Here is a 26982-nt window from a genome sequence, read left to right on the forward strand (position 1 = left end):
CAGGATTGGGCCTTCGCCTTGGGCCAAGTTGGGTAAAAAGGTCTTTTACCATAGTTTGGACTCTTAGTGTGAGTCAGGATCCAATTATTAATTGGATATTATATTGTGATTGATAGCGTGGGGATTTTAGCGGGCCAACAGCCATGTATTTATCTGTGGGATTCAACAGTCTGAGGTGAGTGTTCTCACTGTATCAATGGGTCGAAGGCACCAAGGCCAACCCATTTTTTGTATTATAGGATACGGAGTATTTGTGTGATATGTGTATGAAAGACCAGGGTTTGGTCCCTGGCAATTATATGAAAGACCAGGATGTTGCCCCTAACACCTGTATGAAAGACCAGGGCAGTTGCATGAAAGACCAGGATTTGGCCCATGGCAATTGTATGGAAGACCGGGATTTGGCCCTCGGCAAGAATTATATGTAAGACTATGATTTGGCCCATAGCATTAATTTTTATATTGGTATGTGGTATTTTGGGGAACTCACTAAGCTTTGATCCTCGCGCTCCCAAGTGAATTCAGGTCCTCGCTTGGCATTCCTGCGAACCTTCACTATTGAGATACGACTTTGCTTCGTTTGCTTGACCTCTCGGTCCATGATCTCTACAGGTTCTTCCACGAAGTTGAGGCTCTCGTTGATCTCGATCTCGTCGAGTGGGATTACAAGAGTCTCGTCAGACAGACACTTTTTCAAGTTCGAGACGTGGAAAGTAGAATGTGCGTTACTAAGTTCGTGAGGTAGTTTGAGTTTGTAAGCTACAGGGCCGATTCTAGCGATAATATCGAAAGGCCCTACGTATCTTGGATTTAGCTTTCCATGCTTTCCGAAGCGTATCAAGCCCTTCCAAGGTGAGACCTTCAAAAGAACACGGTCACCAACCTGGAATTCCAAAGGTTTCCTTCTCTTGTCGGCGTAGCTTTTCTGTCGGTCTCTAGAGGCTTTCAATCGTTCACGAATCTGAACGATCTTCTCTGTCGTTTCCCAAATGATCTCCGGACCTGTGAGAGTGCTGTCAGGAACTTGTCCTTTAGCTAACTGTGTGTCACCCACCTCAGCCCAGCACAGAGGGGATCTGCACTTTCGACCATAGAGGGCTTCAAATGGAGCAGCCTTTATGCTTGTGTGATAAATGTTATTATAGGAGAAATCGACAAGGGTAAATGAGTATCCCATGCCTTCCCAAAGTCTATCACACAGGCTCGCAACATATCTTACAAAGTCTGAATAGTCCTCTCACTTTTTCCATCAGTTTGTGGATGGTAGGCTGTACTCATGTCCAGCCTAGTTCCTAGGGAACCTTGTAGCGACTGCCAGAACCTTGAAGTGAATCTACTATCTCTATCAGAGATAATGGATATGGGAACACCATGCATTCGTACAATCTCTCTCATGTAGGTTCTTGTTAGTTTCTCCATCTTGTCAGTTTCTTTGATAGGTAGGAAGTGTGCGGACTTTGTTAACCTGTCTACGATCACACAAATGGTATCGAGACCACCCGTTATCTTGGGCAACTTGGTTATGAAGTCCATCGTGATCCGCTCCCACTTCCATTTAGGTATTTCCAGTTGTTGAAGTAAACCTGACGGTTTCTGGTATTCGACCTTAACCTTGGCGCAAGTAAGGTACTTGCTCACGAAGTTAGCAATCTCTGCTTTCATGTTAGGCCACCAGTATAACTTTTTAAGATCCAGATACATCTTATCTGAACCTCGGTGGACGGAATATCGAGTGTTGTGCGCTTCGGTCACGACTAAGTCTCTGAAACCACCGTGCCTCGGTGTCCAGATCCGATCCATGAGATATAAGGCTCTGCAACCCTTGACTTCCAAGTTCTTATCCATCCCTCTTAGGGATTCACTCGTCACATTTTCAGGTTTCAAGGCTTCAAGCTGAGCCTCCTTTATTTGTGTGGACAGATATGAATGGATAGTCATAGTCAATGATTTGACTCTACGACCAGAGTATTCTTTCTGACTTAGGGCGTCAGCTACTACGTTGGCTTGACCAGGATGATAATGAATTTTGCATTCATAGTCACTGAGTAGCTCGACCCACTGTCGTTGTCTCATGTTGAGCTCCTTCTGGTCGAATATATGTTGAATGCTTTTGTGGTCTGTAAAGATAGTGCTTTTTGTACCGTACAGGTAGTGTCTCCAGATCTTCAGAGCAAATACCACTGCTCCTAACTCAAGATCATGTGTGGTGTAGTTGACTTCGTGTGTCTTTACCTGTCTTGAGGCATAGGCAATGACCTTTCCTCGTTGCATAAGAACACAGCCAAGCCCTTGGTTGGATGTATCGCAATAAACCACGAAGTCTTCTATCCCTTCGGGGAGGGATAGTATCGGTGCGCTGCATAAGGCTCGCTTTAGCGTTTGGAACGCCTTTTCTTGTTTCTCTTCCCATTCTAAGGCCACACCCTTCTGGGTCAATGTAGTAAGCGGTTTCGCGATCCGAGAGAAGTTCTGAATGAACCTACAATAGTAGCCAGCGAGGCCTAGAAATTGACGAATTTTTGTAGGCATCTTCGGTGCTGACCAGTTCTCAATGGCCTTTATTTTGGAAGGGTCCACGTGAATTCCCTCTTCGCTAACCACGTGACCCAAGAATTCGACTCTTCGAATCCAAAATTCGCATTTAGAGAACTTTGCGTAGAGCTTCTCTGATCGTAGCGTTTCTAAGACCTGACGTGGATGTTGACTATGCTCCTCCTTAATACGAGAGTAGATAAGTATGTCATCGATGAATACAATGACGAACTGATCCAAGTAAGGTCGACACACCTTATTCATTAAGTCCATGAATACTGCGGGCGCATTGGTCAATCCGAATGGCGTCACTACAAACTCGTAGTGTCCATAACGAGTTCGGAAGGCTGTCTTGGGAACATCCTCCTCTAGCACTCGTAACTGGTGATACCCGGATCTCAGATCAATCTTCGAAAAGTAATTCGCCCCTTGCAGTTGGTCGAACAAGTCATCTATGCGAGGCAGAGGGTAACGATTCTTGATGGTCAATTTGTTTAGTTCTCTGTAGTCGATGCACATACGGAACGATCCGTCTTTCTTCTTCACGAACAAGACCGGTGCTCCCCAGGGTGAGAAGCTTGGCCTAATAAAGCCATAAAGCCCTTGTTGAGCAGTTCGTTAAGTTGACCGGATAGCTCCTGCATCTCGGCTGGTGCTAGACGATAGGGCGATTTGGCTACTGGGGTAGCCCCTGGAACTAAGTCGATTCTGAACTCGACTTGATGTTGTGGAGGTAATCCTGGTAGTTCTTCTGGAAAGATGTCGGGAAAGTCGCATACATCTGGGATGTTCTCTATGCCCTTCGTCTGGCTCACATCGACAACATGAGCAAGGAATGCATGACATTGTTTTCGTAAGTACTTCTGGGCTTGTATGCTCGAGATGATACGAAGGTTCGTGTCGGGTTTGTCGTCGTAGATAACTAAGGTTTCGCTAGATAGTAGATTAAGGTGAACGGCTTTCTTATAACACATGATGTCGGCACGATGAGAACTCAACCAATCCATGCCGATAATGACGTTGAAACTTTTAATTGAGACCGACATGAGGTCGATTGGAAATGAATTTCTATCTAGCGTTAGAGTACATCCTATGTATATACAGCTAGTGCTCTCAGTTTTTCCGTTACCCATTTCTACAGTGAACGGTTCTTTCAGTGCACGTGATTTTTGTTTAAGTAGATGAGCAAATTTCTGGTTCACAAAACTCCTCTCCGCTCCACTATCAACCAGTATGCATGCATAAGAGTTATCGAGGAGAAACGTACCAATGACCACTGTAGGGTCGGCTACTGCTTCCTCGTGGCCTATAGCCAAAACTCTTCCCACTCCGTCGAGTTCCCTGCCTTCGGGCAGTTTCTTTTGTAGTGACCCACCTTGCCACATCCGTAGCAAGCCTGTCCCACACCAACGTCGGGGACTTGGGTGATTGGCCTTGCTGGATCCTTGCAGAAACGGGCAATGTGCCCTTTCCTGTTGCAGTTAGCGCACTGCATTTCCCGGCAGGGTCCATTGTGGTGGAAGTTGCACTTGTTGCACTTTGGCAAGCTCCCAGCATACTACTTCATCGGCGCAGTACCAGTAGGTGTTATCGCAGCATGAACAGCCACGACATACTGCTTTTTGGCAGCGTTCTGCTTCGCGTTCTTTTTCTTGTTATCCCAGAACTTCCGCTTGTTGTCAGTGGGTTTGGAGGGTTCTGGGGTGGCCAAGGTTGTTTTCGTTGTCGGGGTGCGGACTCCATGATCAATGAGTCGTTGTGCCAATCGCTTGGCACTGTCGAAGGTAGTGGGGTTTGAAGCTAAAACATTCCCCTGAAATGGAGGCACCAGCCCCCATATATACCTATCTATCTTCTTTCCCTCAGTAGGGACCATTCCCGGAGATAGTGCCACCAGATCGCTGAATCTGGCAGTGTAGGTGACTATGTCGGAGCCCTTCATGGTTAGGCTCCACGGTTCCTGTTTAAGTTTCTGAACCTTGCCCCTCGGACAGTATTCTTCTATCATGAGCTCCTTCAGAGCTTCCCATCCCATTGCATTTTCCACTATTAAGGTTAGTGACTTGCCATGGCTATTCCACCATGTCAGGACTCTGTCCGCGAAGGTGCAAGCAACAAATTTAACTTTGCTTCCTTCCGGACAGGAGTAGATATCGAAGATCAACTCCGGTTTCTCGAACCATTGCGAGAGGGATATGATTCCGCTAGTCCCTTTGAAGGTCCTGGGCTTGCAGTTGGTGAAGTCCTTATATGATCACTCTCTAGAGCGAACTGGAGCATCACCTTGAGTAGAATGAACAGTTGTTCCACTCCCACTAGTTCCACTAGCACTGAATTGATCTAGGGCTGCCGTAACAGCCACATTCACTGCAACTTGGATAGCTGTTGGATTGTATTGTGGAGGAGGTGGTGGTTGTTGTGTTGGAGTTATCGGAGTTGTCTGCCTGTTTGATCTACGAGGAGGCATCTTGTAGCTGTAAGTTTATAAAGATGAAGATATTGGTAAGAATTCAATAGAGAGAATGATGAGAGTGAATCATGGACTAACTCTCCATAGCCCAACAAAACAGATGAGAGTATGATTGAAATAGAGATCCAGTAATAGAAAGATGAAAGCATTTGGATAAAGACTTCCCACGAGATTAGATATCTGTCAATAATATTGGCATTAAATATGTAATGAGTTCGGGAAAATGACCTAGGAGTTGGTCTTACATCAACCAGAATAAGAAAAATTTGACAGCATAAAGACCTAGCAGACTGAAAGTTCAAGGTCTTTAAGACAAACAGGAAATTACAAGGAAAAGTGCTACTTAGAGCATAGATAAGAAGGCTATTCCTTAAACCAAAAGAAAGGATGAGTAGAGCATCTCCTACTGGCGACGGGCACCCCTCGGATGAACCCTTAATGCGGCCAGCTGACGCTCCACAACTAGTAAGTGTCTCTCATGTACTCTTTGGCGTGCTCGGAGCTCTATGACTTCAGCTCGAGTTGCAGCTAATTCTTGCTGCAGAGCCTCATTGTCTCTCATAGATCTCCCATTAACATCTTCAAGATGGCGAATGCAGACTGTATTAACTCCCGCATTGGCATCAACTTCCATAACTCGGTTGATGGCTATCCTACCCTGCTCTTCATTTCGAGCAACCCTACGAACCAGAATAGGCAGGATTCTATCTGCTGAGCCTCCCTCGCTCAGATTGTAGAAGCTTCTGTCTCTATTGTATGGTATGGTTTGACCCTGCTCTTAACTCCTTCTTCCCAAGTTTTCCGCCCACAGAGGCGTCGGACCTTGAAAAGCTGGACGAGGGTTAGGATTTGGGATTGGAGCTACCAGGGGTAGATCATTGACTTCTGGCTCGAAGTCAGAATCCTCCGGGAAGTTCTCTGCGAAGTCATCATCCAATGGAATTGCATGATTCTCTTCTGGCTCTGCATCGAGCCATCCACCATTTCCTTGGTTGGGAAAGTACGGATCTCCATGAGGATGAAATCCCGCCATGATATCTACGCGAGAATAAGGGTAAAAGAGATAGTTAATAGACGTACTACTTAAGATAATTATAAGATGATCCTTACCAGTTACTCCAATATTTGCGTAGTGCATACCAGTCATATGTAATCAAAACAGGATAGGCCTTCGAATAAGTGATCCTAACTCTAAGCCCACAACCAAACAAGGAACAAGAAGTAAAGCAAAGATCACAGATTCTAAGTCTATGACACCTTAGTCACATATAACCTTAGCGTATCCACTCCGAAACTATTGACATACTAGTAAAGACCTTTTTAGTTTGCACATAAGTAATTATAGTAACACAAAATACTCCTATAGTATTTTAAGTTTATGTTTTGTTCTAAAGTTTTCATTGTAGTAGTGTTGGTAAGTTTTTACACTTGCTGCAACACCACAACCATTCCTAGGCACATGCTAATCACTTCTCGGAAAAATATAGTTGATTAGGCCATATCACTCCCATAACTGATTATATGTCCCCAAGCCTAATTGTGTTGTCCAACAATCGCAATACTTTTGTTCTGTTCTAGTATGACACTGATCCTAGTATGAATGCTTGTATGTATACTTTAGTTAAATATTTTATTATTATTTAAAAAGTATAAACTCTTGGTCAGAGTGTTTTAATCCCGTTGTGTTTATAGTTGTATATCTTTTATGGGTTGATATATTCAATTCACTATAAACAATGCTCTGTTACCAATCTGTCACACCCCCAAACCAGAACGACGGAAACGTTCGGGGGCAGAGGACGTCATGTACAATATCATAACAATGCATAATAGTAGAACAAGCAACAACATCATCCATTGCATTAATAATATATTTAATGCAAGTGTGTTCTGTATAGTTTGAAAGACACCAAAATATGAATCAAAAATAAAAGACGAGTCTTGAACATGCTCCGTCTTCTCAAAACCTGGTGATTGGTACCTGTCTACTGGTGACCTGAGAATACAAGTTATTTTGAAAGAGTAGATCAGCATTAAAGCTGGTGAGTTCATAAGTATTTTAGTGCCATTGTTTGTATAAGTTTGAAGAAAGTGTTTGTAAAACTTTGATGTAAAGTTTGTAAGTGTTTGATGTAAATGTTTGTATACTTCCTAGAAAATCCTATATTTTCTACTAAAGTAGTCTTCTACCAAGACCCGACTGTTCTGTATGTTTGTTCTTTTGTAAAAGTGAGTGTTTTTCCCAAGAAAGACTATTATTACCAGAAAATAGTTTACATTACCGTTTATGTGAGAAGATCACAATATAAATGTAATAGGGAAAATGACAATGTGCAGTAGTATTGTATATAAGTAACTACAGATGTACTAACTACCATAAACCAGTTTGTTTAATTAAGGTAAAATGTGATGAGATTATAACCATACTTGATTGATTAGTAAAACACGACGATAAAAGACGTCGAAATGGTATGACATTCGTCACCCGTAGACCTGCAGGTCCCACTGTAGCTAGCAGCAAGGTGTAGGATGATCAATCCCGTATAGATCTATACACAAATTCACGCTCTCCCTCCAGGAGACTCTGGTTACAAAACGTGACACAGCAGTATAATGTCGTGCCATGAAGTAGTGGCTCACATTAATGTTATAGTATCTTGTATTTGTATAGTATGTTTTCTCTGTTCTAGTGTATAGTATGTTCTCTCTGTTCTAGTGTTTAGTATGTTCTTTCTGTTTCTCATTATAGTATGTTTGAACTAACTCATGTATGAACTGACTCTTGTATGTTTCATTGTTCTAGAAATAGTGAGTAGTAATCCTCTAAACTATACCTATTATAGTTTACTAGTAATGTTGTTTGAATAACTGGTCATGTTTGTACACCTTTGCTACCCAAAGGTATTGAACTGGTGGAAGAACTTTTATATCTATACACATATACATAATATATAAGTAAGATTCGAATGACACTCGGACAAACAACCGATACCCTAACTCCACAACCAAACAAGGAACAAGAAATAAGGCGAGTTATCAGTTCTAAGCCCTTTCAACCTTATTTATATAACTATATCTATATAGACATGATTTTGACAATATATAAGTTTAAAAGAGTTTTGTAAAATGATAAAGAGTTTAACATATAAAAGAGTTTTAACCATTTGAATGGTTATAGATGACTTGATGTTAGTTTATTAAAATGTTTTGAAATAGTTTGTTTAATAACACAGTTTTGAAGCATAAGAAATCCACTTGTTTGATAGTTATTAATCACATGTGATTGATACAATAACTATAAAGTTTCTACTTGTATTCCCCCCCCCCCCATAAAGCATTTAAAATCATTTAAAAGATAAGTTAGGGGTATGAACTCACATGTAGTGAGTGATTCGAATGTAAGATCGATTAGGATGTGAAGTGTCAATTGAAGTCTCGAGCACAAACGGATCCTATTAAGCATATAATGACACATATATGTATACAATTAGTGTATATAACAACTAATCGTGTAAGGGAACATCCTTAGGAACTAGGAAACACTTGCAATGAAGTGTTACAATCACCTATGATTGATTGAATGGAGTTCACGGCCAAACCAAGGGATGTTCACGGCCTTAGGAGGGTTCACGGCCAATGAACACATGATGTTTTCACGGCCCAACCTTGGTTCTATGAGGTGTTCACGGCCATGTCAAGATCCTATGAAGGGTTAACGGCCCAATGAAGGGTTCACGGCCGTGAACTCTTGAAGATCTTGCAATTTGGTGCTTGTTTCATGGATGAAATCAAGTGATTTAATGGACAACAAGCTAATGGAAGAGATACTCACTTTTTGGTAACTTTGAGTAGTGTTCGCGGTTGAAGAAGTTGAGAGAGAATGAGGAGTGTTCACGGCTAGGGTTGAAGGATTTGAAAAAGTGTAGAAAATGAGCCAAATTTGTTTATATAGGGGACTTCTTCACGGCCAAGAGTCTAGATGTGGCCGTAAACCCCTTTTGATGGAGTTTCCGGCTCAATTGCAACTCAAAGAACCCGAGCTAACACATCCTAACACACAAACCTTGAGTGTACTAGGCTTAAAACTCTCAAACAGACTCTTAACAATGCTAAAATATAACAGAAACAAGACTGACCTTTGATTGAATTAAATTGAGTGGCTTTACAAGATAGAAATTCCGGGTTGTCATGCACACCACTCGATTCTACATTGCATGATTTACTTTGAGAGTGACAATGTATTGATAAAATTTGATTACCTTGGTTTTATGACAGTGATATGGTTTACTGTTTTATTAATTTAAAAAGGAAAAAATTTTGTGTCTTATTTTTGGGACGTTACAAATTGGTATCAGAGCCTTGGTTTGAGGGATTCGGTCACACTCTTGAGTGTGACTGAACTCAAACTGAGGAATTGGTAATTTTTTTTAAAAAGAAAACGAGTTTTAAAAAAAGATTTTTGTAAAAGGAAAGGAATTTCTAAACTGGTTTTTGTAAAGACAAAGGGGATGTGATGCGTGCAATCGGCCGAGCTCAAGTAAGTGATTCCCAAAATACCCATACATGTTTGTTATGATTATATGTTATGAGATTTGCATGCTAGGATGAGGCTAGGGATACTTTCAGGAATTGCATGATAGATTGGTCTGATATGTGATGCCTTGTAGCCTAGGGAGCATTGGATGCTATGCTAGATTGAGAATATGTATTGGTATCAGTAATTGCTAAGTGTATGCTTTGAAAATTGTATACGGTTAGGATCATATAGCCCAAGAACGATTTATTTGGCCTTATTTCCTGTTCCTCGTTTGGTTGTGGTCCTAGAGTAGAGTCTTTTATTCGACAGTCTGTTTGATCTGAATTGTGTATAATTTGCATGCATAAGGCAACCGGCAGTGAGAGTGGAAGTTCCTAGCATGAGTTGTAGTATGTGAGTTTGAATGTTCTTTGGATCTTTCTATGGATTGGAGTGGAAGTTCGGATTACAGATCTATTATTCTTAGGCCCTGCCTATCATTGGGCCCCACCCACCATACAAATACAACATATATATATATATATATATATATATATATATATATATATATATATATATATATATATATATATATATATATATTTATATGACATAATCATGTTAACACACATAATGATCATAAAACAATAGCATATGTTCCAGTCATTGGGCCTCATCCGGCATCGAGCCCCGCCCGGTATATATATCAACACATAACACATGCAAGGGTCACGCAGACTCCTAGCATCCTAACATAATCAATAACGGTCGGCATTAGTGTCTAAGACCCGCTAAACCTAGTGAGGAAACTCACCTCGACTGCTGAATCTCACTGAAAATCCCTAGCTGTTGTCCTGACGAATACCTGAGCTATCAATACAAAATAGCACCCAATCAACATTTGAGTTCCAATCCAACAATCCATACTTAGGGTAAAATACCATTTTACCCCTCACCTAGTTTAGTCCAAGACTAAGGCCCAAACTCAATATTTAAAAGCCCAAAACCAAATAATCAACCAAAGCCCACTTATGGCCCAATTTTCCAAATTTGGCCCAAACTCATTCATGGGCCTTACCCTAAAGCCCAACAATTTTTCCTAGTCCAAACTCTTATCCCAAAAGCTTGATTCCAGGTGGTCCACTAAGGCCCAAAGCAACAAAGTCCAAAGAAATGACCCAACCGAGGCCCAAAAGCTGCGAAGCCCAACAGACTGAGTACGTGGGGGTGTACTTAGTTGTACGCTAAGCGTACACACAACTTGGGTTGTATGTCGCGCATACAGACTTGTACGCCCAGCGTACTCAACCATTAAGCCAAAATCGACCTTAAGCTCTTAATGCTTAAGACCAAAAGCCAAAATCACATATCTTAGCCCTAATAGACGTCTAGAACCATAAATTCACTGATTTAGTGACTTTGCATGCCCCAAAAGATCCCAACTTCAAGATATAGCATTTTACTTTCACAAAAAGGCATAAACTCATGCATGGATGGATCTAAACCTTAAAGGTGACAACTTTATGCATCTAGAACCTCAGAAACACCAAGAGTGGCAACTTAAAGCTCCTGGAGTGGTATCAACCGAGTAGATCTCATTCTTGGGGCCAAAAGGGACCAAAACTCACAAATGATAGATCTAAGCCACTAATGATCAAGTTCATAGCGTTTTACCTCAAAAAAGATGGAAATGAAGCAAATAAACGAGATCCACAAGCTCTTCCTTGATCCACCACCTTGCACCAAGCTTCTACTTCTTGAATATGAACCAAAACCACCAAAAATGAACACAATGAGCTCAAAACACAAAGGAGAGGCTTAGGGTTTCGTGCTTGAGGCTATAGGGACAATGGATGCTGAGAAATGAGGGTGTCATGGTCCATAATGATGTTTATATAGTGCCCAACCCCGAAAATTAGGGTTTCTAAATGACTCACGTACGCCCCGCGTACATACACATACGCCCAACATACGTGTCCAGAGTCCTGGTCCCGCCTCGCATGAGTATGCTAAGCGTACCATGTGGTACGCCCCGCGTACTCGCTTTATAGCTTGTATGCTAAGCGTACCATGTGGTATGCCCCGCATACAACACAAGGACCAAAAATTCAACATTAATAATAATAACTGAAATAAAGAAACTTACCAGGATTCAAGTGTTACAGTGTAGGTATCGACGAGATCTACAACTTTCATTTAGACTCCATCGGCTAATTTTAATTTTATTTATTTTACACAGGCTTACACTGTTAAAGCCTGTATAAAATGCTTAACTTTGTCATCCGACATCCGTTTTCGACTATCTTTTTATCATTGGAATCTTATTAATGAGATCTTCAACTCTCGTTTAGATTGTTTTGGCTACAATCAACCGATCTAAAATTTGATATTTGAGCTGTCTACTGCTACGTTGAATTTTAGAAAAATCATGACTTCCTCTAAGGTCAGATTTACACGTTCTCTATAAGCTCGCTCTCGGTTTAACAACTACTACGGCTTTTGCTTAGATTACTAAGGCTAAAAAGTAACCTAACAAAAAATTACTTTTTACGACGAGCATTGTCGAATAGGGTCGAGTTGCGAAACGTCGATAGATCATAACTTCTTCATCATAAGTCTGATTTAAACATTCCTTATATCCCCGAAATTCTAGTCACGACTACTTCAACTTTCGTCAAGGGTATTCGGCCTAATTACGATTTTATTTTGGACGTGGATTTTATTCTTATTTTATTATATTGCCGTAAGCACGTATACTACAAATAATTACGCAAAATCACATAATGCTCAAATAATTTCCCTTTATTATATCAAATAAGTTACAATTTTTGACCTTAACTATTACATCATCTTATTAATGTCTAGCGAGAAACACGGGCGTTACAACATATATTTGGGTGTGTAATCACCTTAGTCTAAAATTTATACTTACTAACCTTCAAAGGAATGTAAAAACTTATGATACCTCCCTTACTCTTCAAGAATGATTTGGGAACTTAAGTGTCACCTATCAATAGTGTGTCAATATCTTATTAAGTTTCTCATTAAGTCATTTATTAAGTTCTTATTTTAAAATATGAAATTTTATAGTTTAAAACATTTCTTATGTTAAAACATAAATGTAGATGAAAAGTGTGTGTGATTTCAAGTTCGTATGAAAAAGTAATGAGCAAAACAAGTTTTGAGTGATATGAAGCAATCAAAAAAACATACAACTCATGTGGATTTCACATGGCTCGTGTGCCTCCTGCACACAACTCAAATGTTGAAAAAACCTTTTTTTATCCCTTTAAACATTATAATTTTCTCCTTTTATCTCCAAACGTTACCAAAACCCAAGTATGTCATAAATAAGTCCTAATATCTAGGGACGGAAAAAATCTTCATACTCAATGGGGAACCCGACACTCGCACTCGGTTTGACCGGTGAATCCCCAAGTTGACTGGGGATGGGGAATCCCCAAATAAAAGAGCGGGGATGGGGATACCTCTAGTCCCCGACCCTGGAACCGACCTCGGGAGATATTAATATATAAAAATAATACAAAACATATATTTATTAAGTGTGTCGATATCTTATTAAGTGTCTCATTAAGTCATTTATTGAGTTCTTATTTTAAAATATGAATTTTATCTTTTAAAACCTTAGTATATTCAAACATAAACGTAGATGAAAATTATGTGTGATTTCGAATTCATATGAAATAGTTATGAGCGAACCTAGTTTTGGGTGATATGATGCAATCCGACAAACATACAGCTCCTGTGAATTTCACATGGCTCGTGTGCCTCCTACACACAACTCAAATGTTGAGAAAGGATATTTTTACCCCTTTAAACATTGTACTTTTCTCCTATTATTTCCAATCGTTTCCAATACCCAAGTATGTCATAAATAAGTCCTAATAAGTAACATCATTACTACATCTCATATAAGTCCTAAATACTCTACATAACATCCAATAAAAAAAACTTCTTATTACTTTCAGTTAACCTAGCTTTCAATACCAATTCTAATAAGTTATACTAAATCACATAAGATTCAAATAATTTCTCTTTATTATATCAAATAAGTTATAATTGTTGACCCTAACTATTACATTATCTTAATAATGCCTAACGAGAAAACGGGCGTTACAGCATGTACTTTGGGTATGTACTCACCTTAGTCCAAAATTTATATTTATTAACCTTTAAAGGAATGTAAAAGCTTATGATACCTCCCTTCCTCTTCAAGAATGATTTGGGAACTTAAGTGTCACCTATCAATAGTGTATCAATATCTTATTAAGTGTCTCATTAATTCATTTATTAAGTTCTTATTTTAAAATATGAAATTTTATAGTTTAAAACATTTCTTATGTTAAAAAAATAAACGTAGACGAAAACTGTGTGTGATTTCAAGTTCGTATGAAAAAGTTATGAGCAAAACAAATTTTGGGTTATATGAAGCAATCAGACAAACATACAGCTCCTACAGCTCCTGTGAAATTCATATGGCTCGTGTGCCTCCTGCACACAACACAAATGTTGAAAAATCCTATTTTTACCCCTTTAAACATTGTACTTTTCTCCTTTTATCTCCAAACGTTACCAAAACCCAAGTATGTCATACATAAGTCCTAATACATAGGGATGGAAAAAAATCCCCATACCCAATGGGGAACCGGAAACTTGCACTCGGTTTGACCGAGGAATCCCCAAGTTGACTGGGGATGGGGAATCCCCAAATAAAAAAGCGGTGATGGGGATACCCCTAGTCCCCGACTCTGGACCCGACACCGGTAGATATTAATATATAAAAATAATAGAAAACATATATTTATTAAGTGTGTCAATATCTTATTAAGTGTCTCATTAAGTCATTTATTGAGTTCTTATTTTAAAATATGAATTTTATTGTTTAAAACCTTTAGTATGTTAAAACATAATCGTAGATGAAAATTATGTGTGCTTTCGAATACATATGAAATAGTTACGAGCAAACAAGTTTTAAGTGATATGAAGGAATCCGAAAAACATACATCTCCTGTGAATTTCACATGGCTCGTGTGCCTCCTGCACACAACTCAAATATTGAAAAAGACTATTTTTACCCCTTTAAACATTGTACTTTTCTCCTATTATTTTCAATCGTTTCCAATACTCAAGTATGTCATAAATAAGTCCTAATAAGTAATATCATTATTACATCTCAATTAAGTCCTAAATACTCTACGTAACATCCAAACAAAATTTTTATTACTTTCAGTTAACCTAGCTTTCAATACCAATTCCATTAAGTTACGCATAAACAAAATACTCAAATAATTTTCCTTTATTATATCAAATAAGTTATAACTATTGACCCTAACTATTACATCATCTTATTAATGCCTAGTGAGAAACACGGGCGTTACAACATGTACTTTGGGTACGTACTCACCTTAGTCCAAAGTTTATACTTATTAACCTTCAAAGAAATGTAAAATCTTATGATACCTCCCTTCCTCTTCAAGAATGATTTGGGAACTTAAGTGACACCTATCAATATTGTGTCAATATCTTATTAAGTGTCTCATTAATTCATTTATTAAGTTCTTATTTTAAAATATGGAATTTTATAGTTTAAAACATTTCTTATGTTAAGACGTAAATGTGGAAGAAAATTGTGTGTGATTTCAAGTTCGTATGAAAAAATGATGAGCAAAACAAGTTTTGGGTTATATGATGCAATCAGAAAAACATACAGCTCCTGTGAATTTCATATGGCTTGTGTGACTCCTGCATACAACTCAAATGTTGAAAAAGCCTATTTTTACCCATTTAACATTGTACTTATCTCCTTTTATCTCCAAACGTTACCAAAACCCAAGTATGTCATAAATAAGTCCTAATATCTAGTGATGGAAAAAAATCTTCATACCCAATGGGGAACTCAAAACTCGCACTCGGTTTGACCAAGGAATCCCTAAGTTGACTGGGGATGGGGAATCCCAAAGTAAAAATCGGGGATGGGGATACCCCTAGTCCCCGACCCTGGACCCGACCCCGGTAGATATTAATATATAAAAATAATAGAAAAAATATATTTATTAAGTGTGTCAATATCTTATTAAGTGTCTCATTAAGTCATTTATTGAGTTCTTATTTTAAAATATGAATTTTATCATTTAAACCCTTTAGTATGTTAAAACATAAACGTAGATGAAAGTTATGTGTGATTTCGAATTCATATGAAATAGTTATGAGCAAAACAAGTTTTGGGTGATATGAAGCAATCCAACAAACGTACAGCTCCTGTGAATTTCACATGGCTCGTGTGCCTCCTGCACACAACTCAAATGTTGAAAAAGGCAATTTTTACCCCTTTAAACATTGTATTTTTCTCCTATTATTTCCAATTGTTTCCAATACCCAAGTATGTCATATATAAGTCCAAATAAGTAATATCACAATTACATCTCAATTAAGTCTTAAATACTCTATGTAACATCCAAAAAAAATATTACTTTCAGTTAACCTAACTTTCAATACCAATTCCAATACCAAGTCATGATTCCTAATACAATTAAATTGTTATGTTGATTTTCCATTCTCCAATGAAGTTGTGAACTCATCGATACTTTGATTCATGGTTACTGTTACCAAGACTACATGAGATAACATTTTGTAAACCATTTTGTCAAAATAATTTTCCATGTTTGAAGCTCGTAGTTGTTTCTAAATTTCTTATTCCATTTTAATGGTTTTTTCTCCATTAGAATTTTTAATTCCACTCACAACTTCAAAGATGAACTATGAAATCACAACAATGGCAAACAATGAATCATTAATTACTTAGTCAACCTAGATTTGTAATCATTATAAGTTCTATAACTAATGTACAACTAATTATAGCGCATATATATATATATATATATATATATATATATATATATATATATATATATATATATATATATATATATATATATATATATAAGTCAAGAATGAGGATTCAAAATCACCCAATTCACTTAAGGAATTGGAATCAAACACTTCTATGGTGAAGTATTGTTCCATTGATGAATCACCACATGCTTCTAACATCAAATCATGGACAAATCCTCATCTTAATGGTGTATTTCAAATTTCACTTAAGATTTAGGGTTTAGAAGCTCAAAATCCAATCAACACTCCATTCAAGCATCTATGAGAGAGATGTTGTTTGGAGATTGAATCTAACAAAAGAATGGAGCTTAGAAACTGAACTCTAGATTACTTAGTATTTTCGGATTTAGGGAAAGACCCAATCGTATATCGCTAATTAAGGAAGATAGGGAAAGAGATTTACAAACTCTAGCTTGATGGTAACTCCTATTGTCCAAACTCTAGCTTAAATCTTCACCAAAAATCAACTCAGTCTCTCCTTCCAAGATTCAAATCAATGTTCATGGCTTTTTCACTCCTCTAATTGAGGAGAACACCTCCTTTATATACTCAACTACTATAGGTCTATGTCATATTTAGTCCCTCCTTGGAAATAGTTTAGCTATTTAGTACCATTTATCCCAACTTTGATCTAGGCCTCACAAATATTTTACTCTTGATCTTCCTCCACCGTATTCTATGACATTGAAGGCATATGCACCTAGTTTGGCTAATTCATCTAGTCAATCTCATCTTTTATTAGATTGATACTTTTAACCCTTCTTCCTAAATTTATAATTTAAATATCTTTACTTAATTATTTATTTTAATTAGCAATATAACATTATTTATTATGTTTATTATTTAATTTTATTTTTTTATGTATTTTACTTTTAGTCTATTTAATTTATTTAATTTAAAATAAAACTTTCTAGCCCTAAAAATAGGATGTTACATTTTCATGACACACAAATATCAAAGAATCAATTATCTAAATTGAAGGATCCTAAGACCCCAACAATCAAAGTCAACTTCAATGCCAAAGTCAAGTTTTGGTAACCAAAAATTCCAAAGTCAAAGGTTCATCATAATCAAATAAATCAAACGAGTCAATATAAGCTAACATTGGTTGGCCAATAAGATCAATCAACTTTTAAAGTTTCAACAAAACCAATGAAAATTTCAATCAACAATTATTAGTAATACACTATGCATCTATCTCATTTCCAAGTCGATCTCATTAAGTCCAATATCGCAATCGTCGAGACTCTCAATCTTAACCCATGAAAGGGAATATCTATATGTGGATGAAACAGTGACATAAGCCTCGAAAGGGAATATCTAACGGCAACTATAGTAGCGGCATAACTCATGAAAAGGAAATCTCAGTGCGGTTGTAATAGCAACATAACTCATGAAATGTAATATCTTAGTAAGGCTAATGGAAAAATAATTTTTATTTTTTATTTTAGTTATTTTAACAATTTTTATGTTTAATTAATTTAGATAAACATTTTTTAAAATTCATATCGACTAAACGGCCTCAATCATGGTTTGTATATGAGTAAAATTAAATATAATTTCGAATTAGTTTTATTTCAAACTATGGCTATTGGTTAACTATTCTAAAAATAGATTATTTTGCTATTTTTTAATTTTGATCTATATTGTTATTATTATTATATTTCAAATGTGAATCATTGCTTCAAGATAACATAATATATTTTCTAAATTTATATTATTTTTAAATATTATTATTGTTAACTAATAAAAAAATATTTGTTTGGATATTTTCATGATTATAAAATTTATATTTTGTCAATTTTTTAGTTCATTTTACATTTTATTTGGATTTGATATTTAACACGATATCAATATTTTTACCTATTAAGAAAATAATAATTTTGACATTTTTCTATGTTTATTTAACATTTTTTAGATTTTATATTTAATATAATGTTTAAATTAATAAACTAAGTATATTAGATTACGAAGTGGATTCTTAAATATATTTTTTTTTTAACAGCAAAAGGGGAATCATATTAACAAACTAGCCAGAGGTTAGAAAATGTACAGAATACAAATATAAGAGAGCTAAGGCTACCAGGAGTGGAGGTCCCTCCACGCGTGAAATGCTTACGTGGAGGGTCTCTCCATGCGTGAACACCGCCCCTGGATTCAGTGGGTTGGTGGTGACGTGGCTCCCAGGACGGACGAAGACGCGAACATTCATTGGCCCTTTTAATTTTTGACCGTTGGGGTTAGTAAATAAAAAAAAAAAAAACTTTTTTCCTTTAATTTCCTTTCTCTATCTATATATACATCCACTTACACACAATTTTTTTAAAACAATCATACAAATTCTCTCAAATCAAGCATACAAATTCAACAAAAAAATGGATAGCGGTTCTGATGATGATTTGGTTTTGCACACACTATTGTCTGCGGCACAAGACGTGATTCGTCAGAGAGGCGAAACTTCACACCGCGAGAAGAAACATAGAAAATATATCAATCGGGATCAAGAGACGGCACATGAACTTTTGGTACGTGATTATTTTGCCCCTGATAGTCTTTATGACCTTTCGAAATTCGAAGACCGTTTTCGTATTAGTAGAAATTTATTTTTACGTATAGCTTCAGATTTGGAACGTAATTATGAGTTTTTCCAATTACGATGGGATGCCAGAGGTAAACGTGATTTTACCACAATACAAAGGAGACGAAGAGGATGAGGGCGATGATTACGACGAGAATGCAGACGGTGACGACGAGGCGGATGATGAGGATGATGAGGATGATGACGCCGAGTAGTATTTTTCTACGGTTTTTATGTTTTACTTTTTTTTAAAAAAATTAGGTAGTGTAGTATTTGATTTGTTAGGTTTTATGTGTGTTTTAGTAATTTTAGGTTTTAAATTTCTATGTTTTTAATTAATGAAATGTTTTTTTTTTTTGTGTTTTCAAAATATTTATTTATCTTATAAATTATGTTTTTTATTTCATATAGTGTTACAAAAAAATAAAAAAAGTTACCTATAGCCTAAGGCTTTATAGAATTAGTTAACCACCTATTCCAATTTTTGCTACCCTTATCATTCCTACAACAAAACCAATCCAAAGAGAATAAGATAATGGAATCAATAAATGGTGTCTTTCCTATACTTATTTGCTTTAAAGGCCACGTCATTTCTGTAAGTCCATAGAACCCAAATAGTGGTATAAAACAAGAAGAAAACACAATAATAAAATAAGTCCAGTTTTCTAATATTGAAAATTTGAAATGAGAAAACACAAGAAGAAAATATTCCACCAAAATTCTGAAAATATATAGACCCGTGATATTTCACTGTAATCTTGTGAAAAGATTATGCTCATCTTGCCTTTGTTTTATTCAAAAAAGAAAGAAATCAAAAGTCCACTACACCTTCGTTTCATGACATGCAAACTATACTTGCCATTTTTCATTATTATCATCTTATTATTATCTACAAAAATCAAAAGTTTCCCCTCATCCTCACTATTTGGAGATCATACACAACTATATCAATACTTCCACTTTTTTTGCCTCTTGTTTATCGTACAATCACGAATCTTTTAATCCTTCATCCAACTTTATTGCTTCGCCTGAAAAAAAAAATACAAATCACGAAAATTTACAAAAACTCTTGTGTTTTTAGCATCAAAAAGACAAATTTCTGCCAAATGTGGTCCAAAATAGGACAATCCATTGAACTAGACGACAATTTTTTTGATGTGGTGAGCAGTTGAAAAGACGAATTTGGACATGAAAGAGCAACAAGTTTACCTGAGAATACAAGAAAGTTCCAAAGACAGCGATTGCAGCTCCAAGGGCGTTGACTGGTTGGACAGGTGTACGGAAGATGATGATGGAGGAGACTATGACAGATATTCGTTTCATTGTGTTTCCAATACTAAAAGTTAAAGGAGAGATTTCATCAAGTGACATGTATGAAACTTGATTGTATAAGTGGTAGAAGATACTTTGAGCTGCCACCCACCTATCCAAAAAAAAAAAAAAAAATTGTTAAGATAAATGTAAAATGAGTAAATGACATACCTACCCTTGTAGCATTAACTTTCTTTATAGTTTCGAAAACCCTTTAGTCATATGACACACAAAAAGGGCACCATATAAGTTGAAGAGTCAAAGTAATAAAACTTGTTGTCGTGATACAAAATAGACTAATATAAATATACAATTGAGAAAACAATTTTTGAAATTTGATTAAAAAAAAAAACAAAAGAGTAGGTAGAGATGTCATGTGATTACCAAATGAAATGGGGTCCAATTTCAGTAATGGCATTCTGCCATCCAACTGCCCAAATTTGTGGGCCCTCAACAGCAATTGCAAATGGAGTGAGAATTAAGAGAGAAAGCAAAGATAAACAAGCGTAATAATTCATCCCACTAACAGATTTCCCCTTCATGCCTCTTTTTGAAAATATGTTCCTAAACACAAAGGCCAAATTAGAAATCATTGCTCCCATAAACCCTGAAAATCAAAAGTCAAAAAACCAAATTAAAAATCTCAAAGATTGATAACGATTCATGAATCAAAGAAAATTTGATGATTTGATTACCAATCATGTTGAAGTTGAGTTCTGTAAGAGCAGCAAGACCACAACCACCGATGATGGGGATGAGGGATAAGTAAACCGGCATAGGGAAAGTTTCTCCTAAAATGAACCGGGAAACTAATACACTGAAAGCCGGTTCACCACTCTTGATTATGTGAGTGAAAGAAACAGCTACTTTTGACATACTAACAGTTGCTGCTACATGGCCAATTGTATGTGCTAATGCAACCTAAAAAACATTAATTTTTTGAAGATTCATTAAAGATTCGATGAACCCAGGTATGAAACGATGAATTACACAATACCCAGATCATGTAGTTGCTTAGAACTTAAGAGCCGTGTTTGTATTAGATATAAGATGAAATTAAACCTAAAAAAGCCCTAAATTGCTTACAGGGAATAAGGATTTCCAGAAGTCGAGATCGGTTTTTGGTGCTTCGGCTACTTTCGTTGCCCAAGAGATTAACATGATGAGAGATCCAGCAGCGAGAGATAAAGTTGATGTCAACCATGGGAATGGAAAAGCATTCAAAACCTTCTTATTATAAATATTGAAAATCACATTCAAAAACCACCAAGTTGCGAAATAAAAACCGATTTTCGCTTTTCTTGCTGCTTCAACCTTTTCGACAACTCCTCCTCCATCGGATTGATCAGCCTCGTATGCGTTGCAAGGGGGCAACGATTTCCTTTTGGGTTGTATTTCCGATGATCCAAGAGTATGAATTGAAGAAATATGTAGAGGTTTTGAAAGGGAGGAAACGGAAAAATTGGGAAGTTTGGGCATAGAAATCGATGGTGAAGCGGAGAATTGCACAAGGGGATTTCTCCGGTGACTGATAACATTGGAGCCACAGCCCAATAGCTGAGACTGCTTCAAAGAACACATCATCGTGTACGATCAGGAATTGAAAATTGTATAAACCCTTGTTGGATCAAGTGATTAACAGTGGGTTTTGACTGGAAAATTGACAAATCGAAACTTTGTTTATGGAATATTTGATTTTTGCAATGTAGGGTGGGAAGAAGGAAGATATGAATTGGAAACTAGAGCCACCAAACAATTCATGTGTTCATTGTATCAGGATCTGTGACGACTTTTGATCGAATAAAATATTTGTGTAATTTATTACTAGGGTGGTGGAATGAAAAGGGCGGTCTTCGAAGGGTTGCTGATTCTCAAAGCTTATGCTTTTCTTAATTAAACCATACCCTATCAGCATCCGCCACGTGTACACTCTTTTTCTTACCAAAAGTATATGCTATAGCATATATTTTCAAATTATTGATCTTTGTATAACTAATCATAAATCATAATTTATTTGAGAATAAGTAGTTTATCAATATATTTGTATTTGCCGTTTCAAAAAGAAAAAAATTCATAAATCATAATATCTAAAATGGGATTTATTCGGGAATTATATCAAAATATATATTTTGAGAAAAATATATTTCGGAGTCATATTTCAGATCTTGGAATCATATTTCCGAGGTACTGAAATTTCAAAAACATATTCATAATTAAGAACAGTACGAAATTTTGAAAAATGTTTCAAATTTTTATTGAATTTTTACACAAAGTTAAAAAAATAACAAAAACAAAGTAGGTTACAATACAAAGACATCAATGTGTCATTTAGTTGAAAAAAAATGAAGAAATAATACATTTTAGATTTCACAGAAGATAATTTTGAAAATTATTTGAAATTAATATTCACATTATATATCATCCATCTGAAATACCCATTTTAGATTTGCTGGTCACTTTGATAAGTAGGTAAAAGTTGAGTACCAAAGGGCTTCTAGTCCAGCGGTATCCGGTGTTGCCCTCCCTTCTTGAGGTTGAGGGTTCAAGTCTTGTCGTGGACATATGTGGATTTGAGGTGTAGTTTAGGAGTATGTTAGATTTGCCGTTTCAAAAAAAAAAAAAAAAAAGGTAAAAGTTGAGTCATTTACCGACATCTTCGATAACAATGTGTTCGTTTTTGTCAATATCATTTTTTATGGTTTAAAGATCTATATTTATTTTTAATTTAAGTGGCAAGTTCTTTGCAATCTGATAGCTGTTAAACTGCTGAATATATTTGAATTTTGCAAATGAAGAATTAATACGAGAGGAACATAAGAGATTTGGAAAGAATAATGTTAAGATAGATATACACTAGACCTTTGTTGAATAGAACGTCAAATTAGGGTTAAAAATATAGAACGTCAAATTAGGGTGAAAATGATGTTGACTGTAACATCTGAAAAGTTAACTCTATAAGTTTTTGGATACTTGCATTGGTTGTATACAAAATTAAAATTTTGGGTATTAAGAACAGTACGAAATTTTGAAAAATGTTTCAAATTTTTATTGAATTTTTACACAAAGTTAAAAAAATAACAAAAACAAAGTAGGTTACAATACAAAGACATCAATGTGTCATTTAGTTGAAAAAAAATGAAGAAATAATACATTTTAGATTTCACAGAAGATAATTTTGAAAATTATTTGAAATTAATATTCACATTATATATCATCCATCTGAAATACCCATTTTAGATTTGCTGGTCACTTTGATAAGTAGGTAAAAGTTGAGTACCAAAGGGCTTCTAGTCCAGCGGTATCCGGTGTTGCCCTCCCTTCTTGAGGTTGAGGGTTCAAGTCTTGTCGTGGACATATGTGGATTTGAGGTGTAGTTTAGGAGTATGTTAGATTTGCCGTTTCAAAAAAAAAAAAAAAAAGGTAAAAGTTGAGTCATTTACCGACATCTTCGATAACAATGTGTTCGTTTTTGTCAATATCATTTTTTATGGTTTAAAGATCTATATTTATTTTTAATTTAAGTGGCAAGTTCTTTGCAATCTGATAGCTGTTAAACTGCTGAATATATTTGAATTTTGCAAATGAAGAATTAATACGAGAGGAACATAAGAGATTTGGAAAGAATAATGTTAAGATAGATATACACTAGACCTTTGTTGAATAGAACGTCAAATTAGGGTTAAAAATATAGAACGTCAAATTAGGGTGAAAATGATGTTGACTGTAACATCTGAAAAGTTAACTCTATAAGTTTTTGGATACTTGCATTGGTTGTATACAAAATTAAAATTTTGGGTATAAAGATGCCCCCCCCCCCCCCCCCCGTTAGTAAAAAATACCCGTGCCAATTTGAAAAATAAAATTAAAAACTAATTATAAAAATAATGTCCGGTTGGGATGAGTTTGGGGAGGTTTATTGCAGTTTTGTTTAAAACCGTACTAAAAACCACATTGGTCGGTTTTAGCTTGTTAAAATCGCACATTTCGGATTTTATGTTAGTGCGGTCTATGGTTATAGTTGTGGTTCGGTTTTTATGGTGTTCGATTTGATTTATAAACCACAATAAGTATGTGTTGTTTTCATATGTGATAGTTTTAAAAGTGCAAAACCGATGGACTATAAACATATTCTTTGGGCTTATAATAAGTCGAACACAAATGTAAAATGACTTTTTGACGAATTAGTGACTAAAATGCTAGAAAATATCAAAACTATCACCAAAACATATTTGAGACTACTTGTGCCCAAAACAAGTGTAAAGCGGTTTTCTGAAGATTTAGGGACTTAGGGTTGAAAATAAAAATCTCGTTTTTTTGGTCAACGTAATTTAGAAAAACATAAAAAGAACAACTTCAAAAGTATCATTGTTATCACCCAAAATAAATTAATCATCAGCAAGATTTGCATATTCCCCAAAAACATTATCTTGATTTTGAACCAAAGGCTCTGATGTAGGAATGATATTTTTGTGAGTTTCAACCGAAGGTTCAACTATTGGAGTAGTAATCTATTATATAAACTAGGTTACAACCCGTGGAAACCACGAGTAAGAAAAAAAAGTAATACTAATAATTAAAAATGGTAATACAAAATCAACATATTTCTAAAATTTTAATAAATTAATAAAATATAAGTATTGTTTACATTTATTTAAAATTAATATATATATATATATATATATATATATATATATATATATATATATGATACATAAAAAGCTATTTCGTAAAAAATACGACCTTTTTTCTCTAATTAGTTACCTTAGTATTTTCAAAGTACTAAAAACAAATACCATTTTTTGTCTAACTTTTTAATTGTGAGTAATGATAAAGAAATTTAGTATTAAATTAATTAACATCAAATAAAACTCAAAAAAAAAAAACATTCACTACAATAATAATAATAATGTATATAAATATATGTTAAGTTTATAATATAACTTCATATCACCATTAAAGTTCAAGAAAACAATTAAACCCTACAACATAATTCCACAAACATAACACTACAACTTCACATGCTTGTTACACAATGTGCTTCTAATTGTATCTTTTGTCTAGACAGAGATAAACATGAATTCAATATTTTTTCCTTCATTATCTTCTTTTATATTAGGAACCAAGTACAAACATATGTGCCCATCTCATCTATCTTGTAGTCAACCATAATGGGAAGTGCTGAACATGAGTCGAGTGTTATTGTAGTACGGACATGGTGTAGCCTTGGAAAATAAATTCATATACCTCGATACAAATTCAGTTACCACATATAAATCAACATTGATTAACTAAAACACTAAGGATAAAAATATTCATTCAAGAAAAAAAAAGGTTGTGTATGTAACCTTATTTGTTGTTCTGTTCTGTCTGCATATTACATTTGAAGTTCTAGTATCGCCTCTTGTTGAGGACTTGACACCTCCCGTTAGTCCTAAATAAGATTTTGGAAAGTTAAATATATAACTAAATGTGAAAATTTTGAATTATTATATAGCTTTTCATCATCATTATATTAAAAGTAAACAAATAGATTTATACATTCTTGTTCATGTTGTCATTTCTTGTTCCCAGAAGCATCAATAGATAAACATTCAGTTTTGGTAGCATCATACTGTTCTATATCATGCAATTCATCATACTTTCAAACTATAGCAATTTTTTAACAGAATAAACAAATCAATGAGAGTAAATATCTATAATTGTAAAAAAAAGTACTTTGAAACTACATTGCTATAATTGACAGGATCTTACTTGCATTTAAAACACATAGAGAAAATAACACAAATAGAGTAATAGAGATGGTCCTTATGCATAACCATTAAAGTACAATGCTAAAATGTAAGAGAAGATCACTAAAAATGAAAAAGAGAGCAACTATTTTACAGTTTTCCACCACAAAGAGGCAAAGCAAACATAATATTCTTTAATATGGCATTTCGTCGAGCATATGGTGTGCAAGTCAGAATAATCTAGTTTGCAAATCGCCCACCATGCATTTTTGTGCTATTAAAATGTAAGATAATAATCGAGTATATATATGATCGTAACAACGAAAGAATTAACACTAATGCGATTGATGTGAAAGCATTTTGATTAGAGGCGGTGGATGTGATGGGAGAATGTTGAATTACTGATAGATTTGAGGAACAGAACTTACCCGAAATCGTTGCTCCCAATATCAAAGTTTACAATCATATCGATCAATGGGGATGGAAGCCAAAGGATGTAACTGCAAGCCTTTAAGAACAGGAACAACAATAATCAAACCATATATGACTACAAAATTAGATGCATGTGTGCAAAGGCATTAGACGTTTTTATAAACTATATCTCAGATGGTGAAATTGAGAGTAAGAAGAGGCTAGAACCTGTAACATTGATAGAGATGACGATCGGTATGTATATTATCACATAGTCATTATCAAGTTACTCAATTCTTCATCATTCATCATTGCTAGTTGTATGCGTCTTGGAACAATCCTTGTTTCCTGCTTGTCTAGTCAACTCCAATAACAAGCAAAAAATTCATCAAAATCGACATCAAAAGAAAACTAAAAACCTTTTCATAAGTTTTCTATTACTTGGACTCCAAAATTTGTTCGATCATCACATCATGCTCCAATAACCTAAATTTTGATTTACTGATCGTTAACATAAACTAAG

The 26982-nt window shown here is 35.6% G+C and overlaps 1 protein-coding gene across 1 annotated transcript; it reads right to left on the reverse strand.

The window, feature by feature from the left end:
* Window positions 1–19753: 19753 nt before the first annotated feature.
* Window positions 19754–22171, reverse strand: LOC145137184 (glucose-6-phosphate/phosphate translocator 1, chloroplastic-like). The gene is made up of 5 exons (XM_079071324.1): window positions 21406–22171; window positions 21015–21240; window positions 20704–20926; window positions 20218–20431; window positions 19754–20036 (listed from the first exon to the last, which is right to left on the reverse strand). The coding sequence occupies exons 1-5, from the start codon at window positions 21901–21903 to the stop codon at window positions 20025–20027; spliced, it is 1173 nt and encodes a 390-aa protein (XP_078927450.1). The 5' UTR covers window positions 21904–22171; the 3' UTR covers window positions 19754–20024.
* Window positions 22172–26982: the final 4811 nt, after the last annotated feature.

The sequence above is a fragment of the Lactuca virosa genome, chromosome 9, assembly GCF_052849685.1.
Source record: "Lactuca virosa cultivar CGN04683 chromosome 9, Lactuca_virosa_CGN04683_v6, whole genome shotgun sequence".
NCBI classification, from domain to species: Eukaryota; Viridiplantae; Streptophyta; class Magnoliopsida; order Asterales; family Asteraceae; genus Lactuca; species Lactuca virosa.

Excerpts from the sequence above, each read along its gene's own strand:
- LOC145137184 (XM_079071324.1), bottom strand. The coding sequence starts at position 21,903 with ATGATGTGTTCTTTGAAGCAGTCTCAGCTATTGGGCTGTGGCTCCAAT. Across the intron at positions 21,241-21,405 it reads TCTGGAAATCCTTATTCCCT|GTTGCATTAGCACATACAAT; the intron begins GTAAGCAATTTA and ends AATGTTTTTTAG. Across the intron at positions 20,927-21,014 it reads ACTCAACTTCAACATGATTG|GGTTTATGGGAGCAATGATT; the intron begins GTAATCAAATCA and ends TTTGATTTTCAG.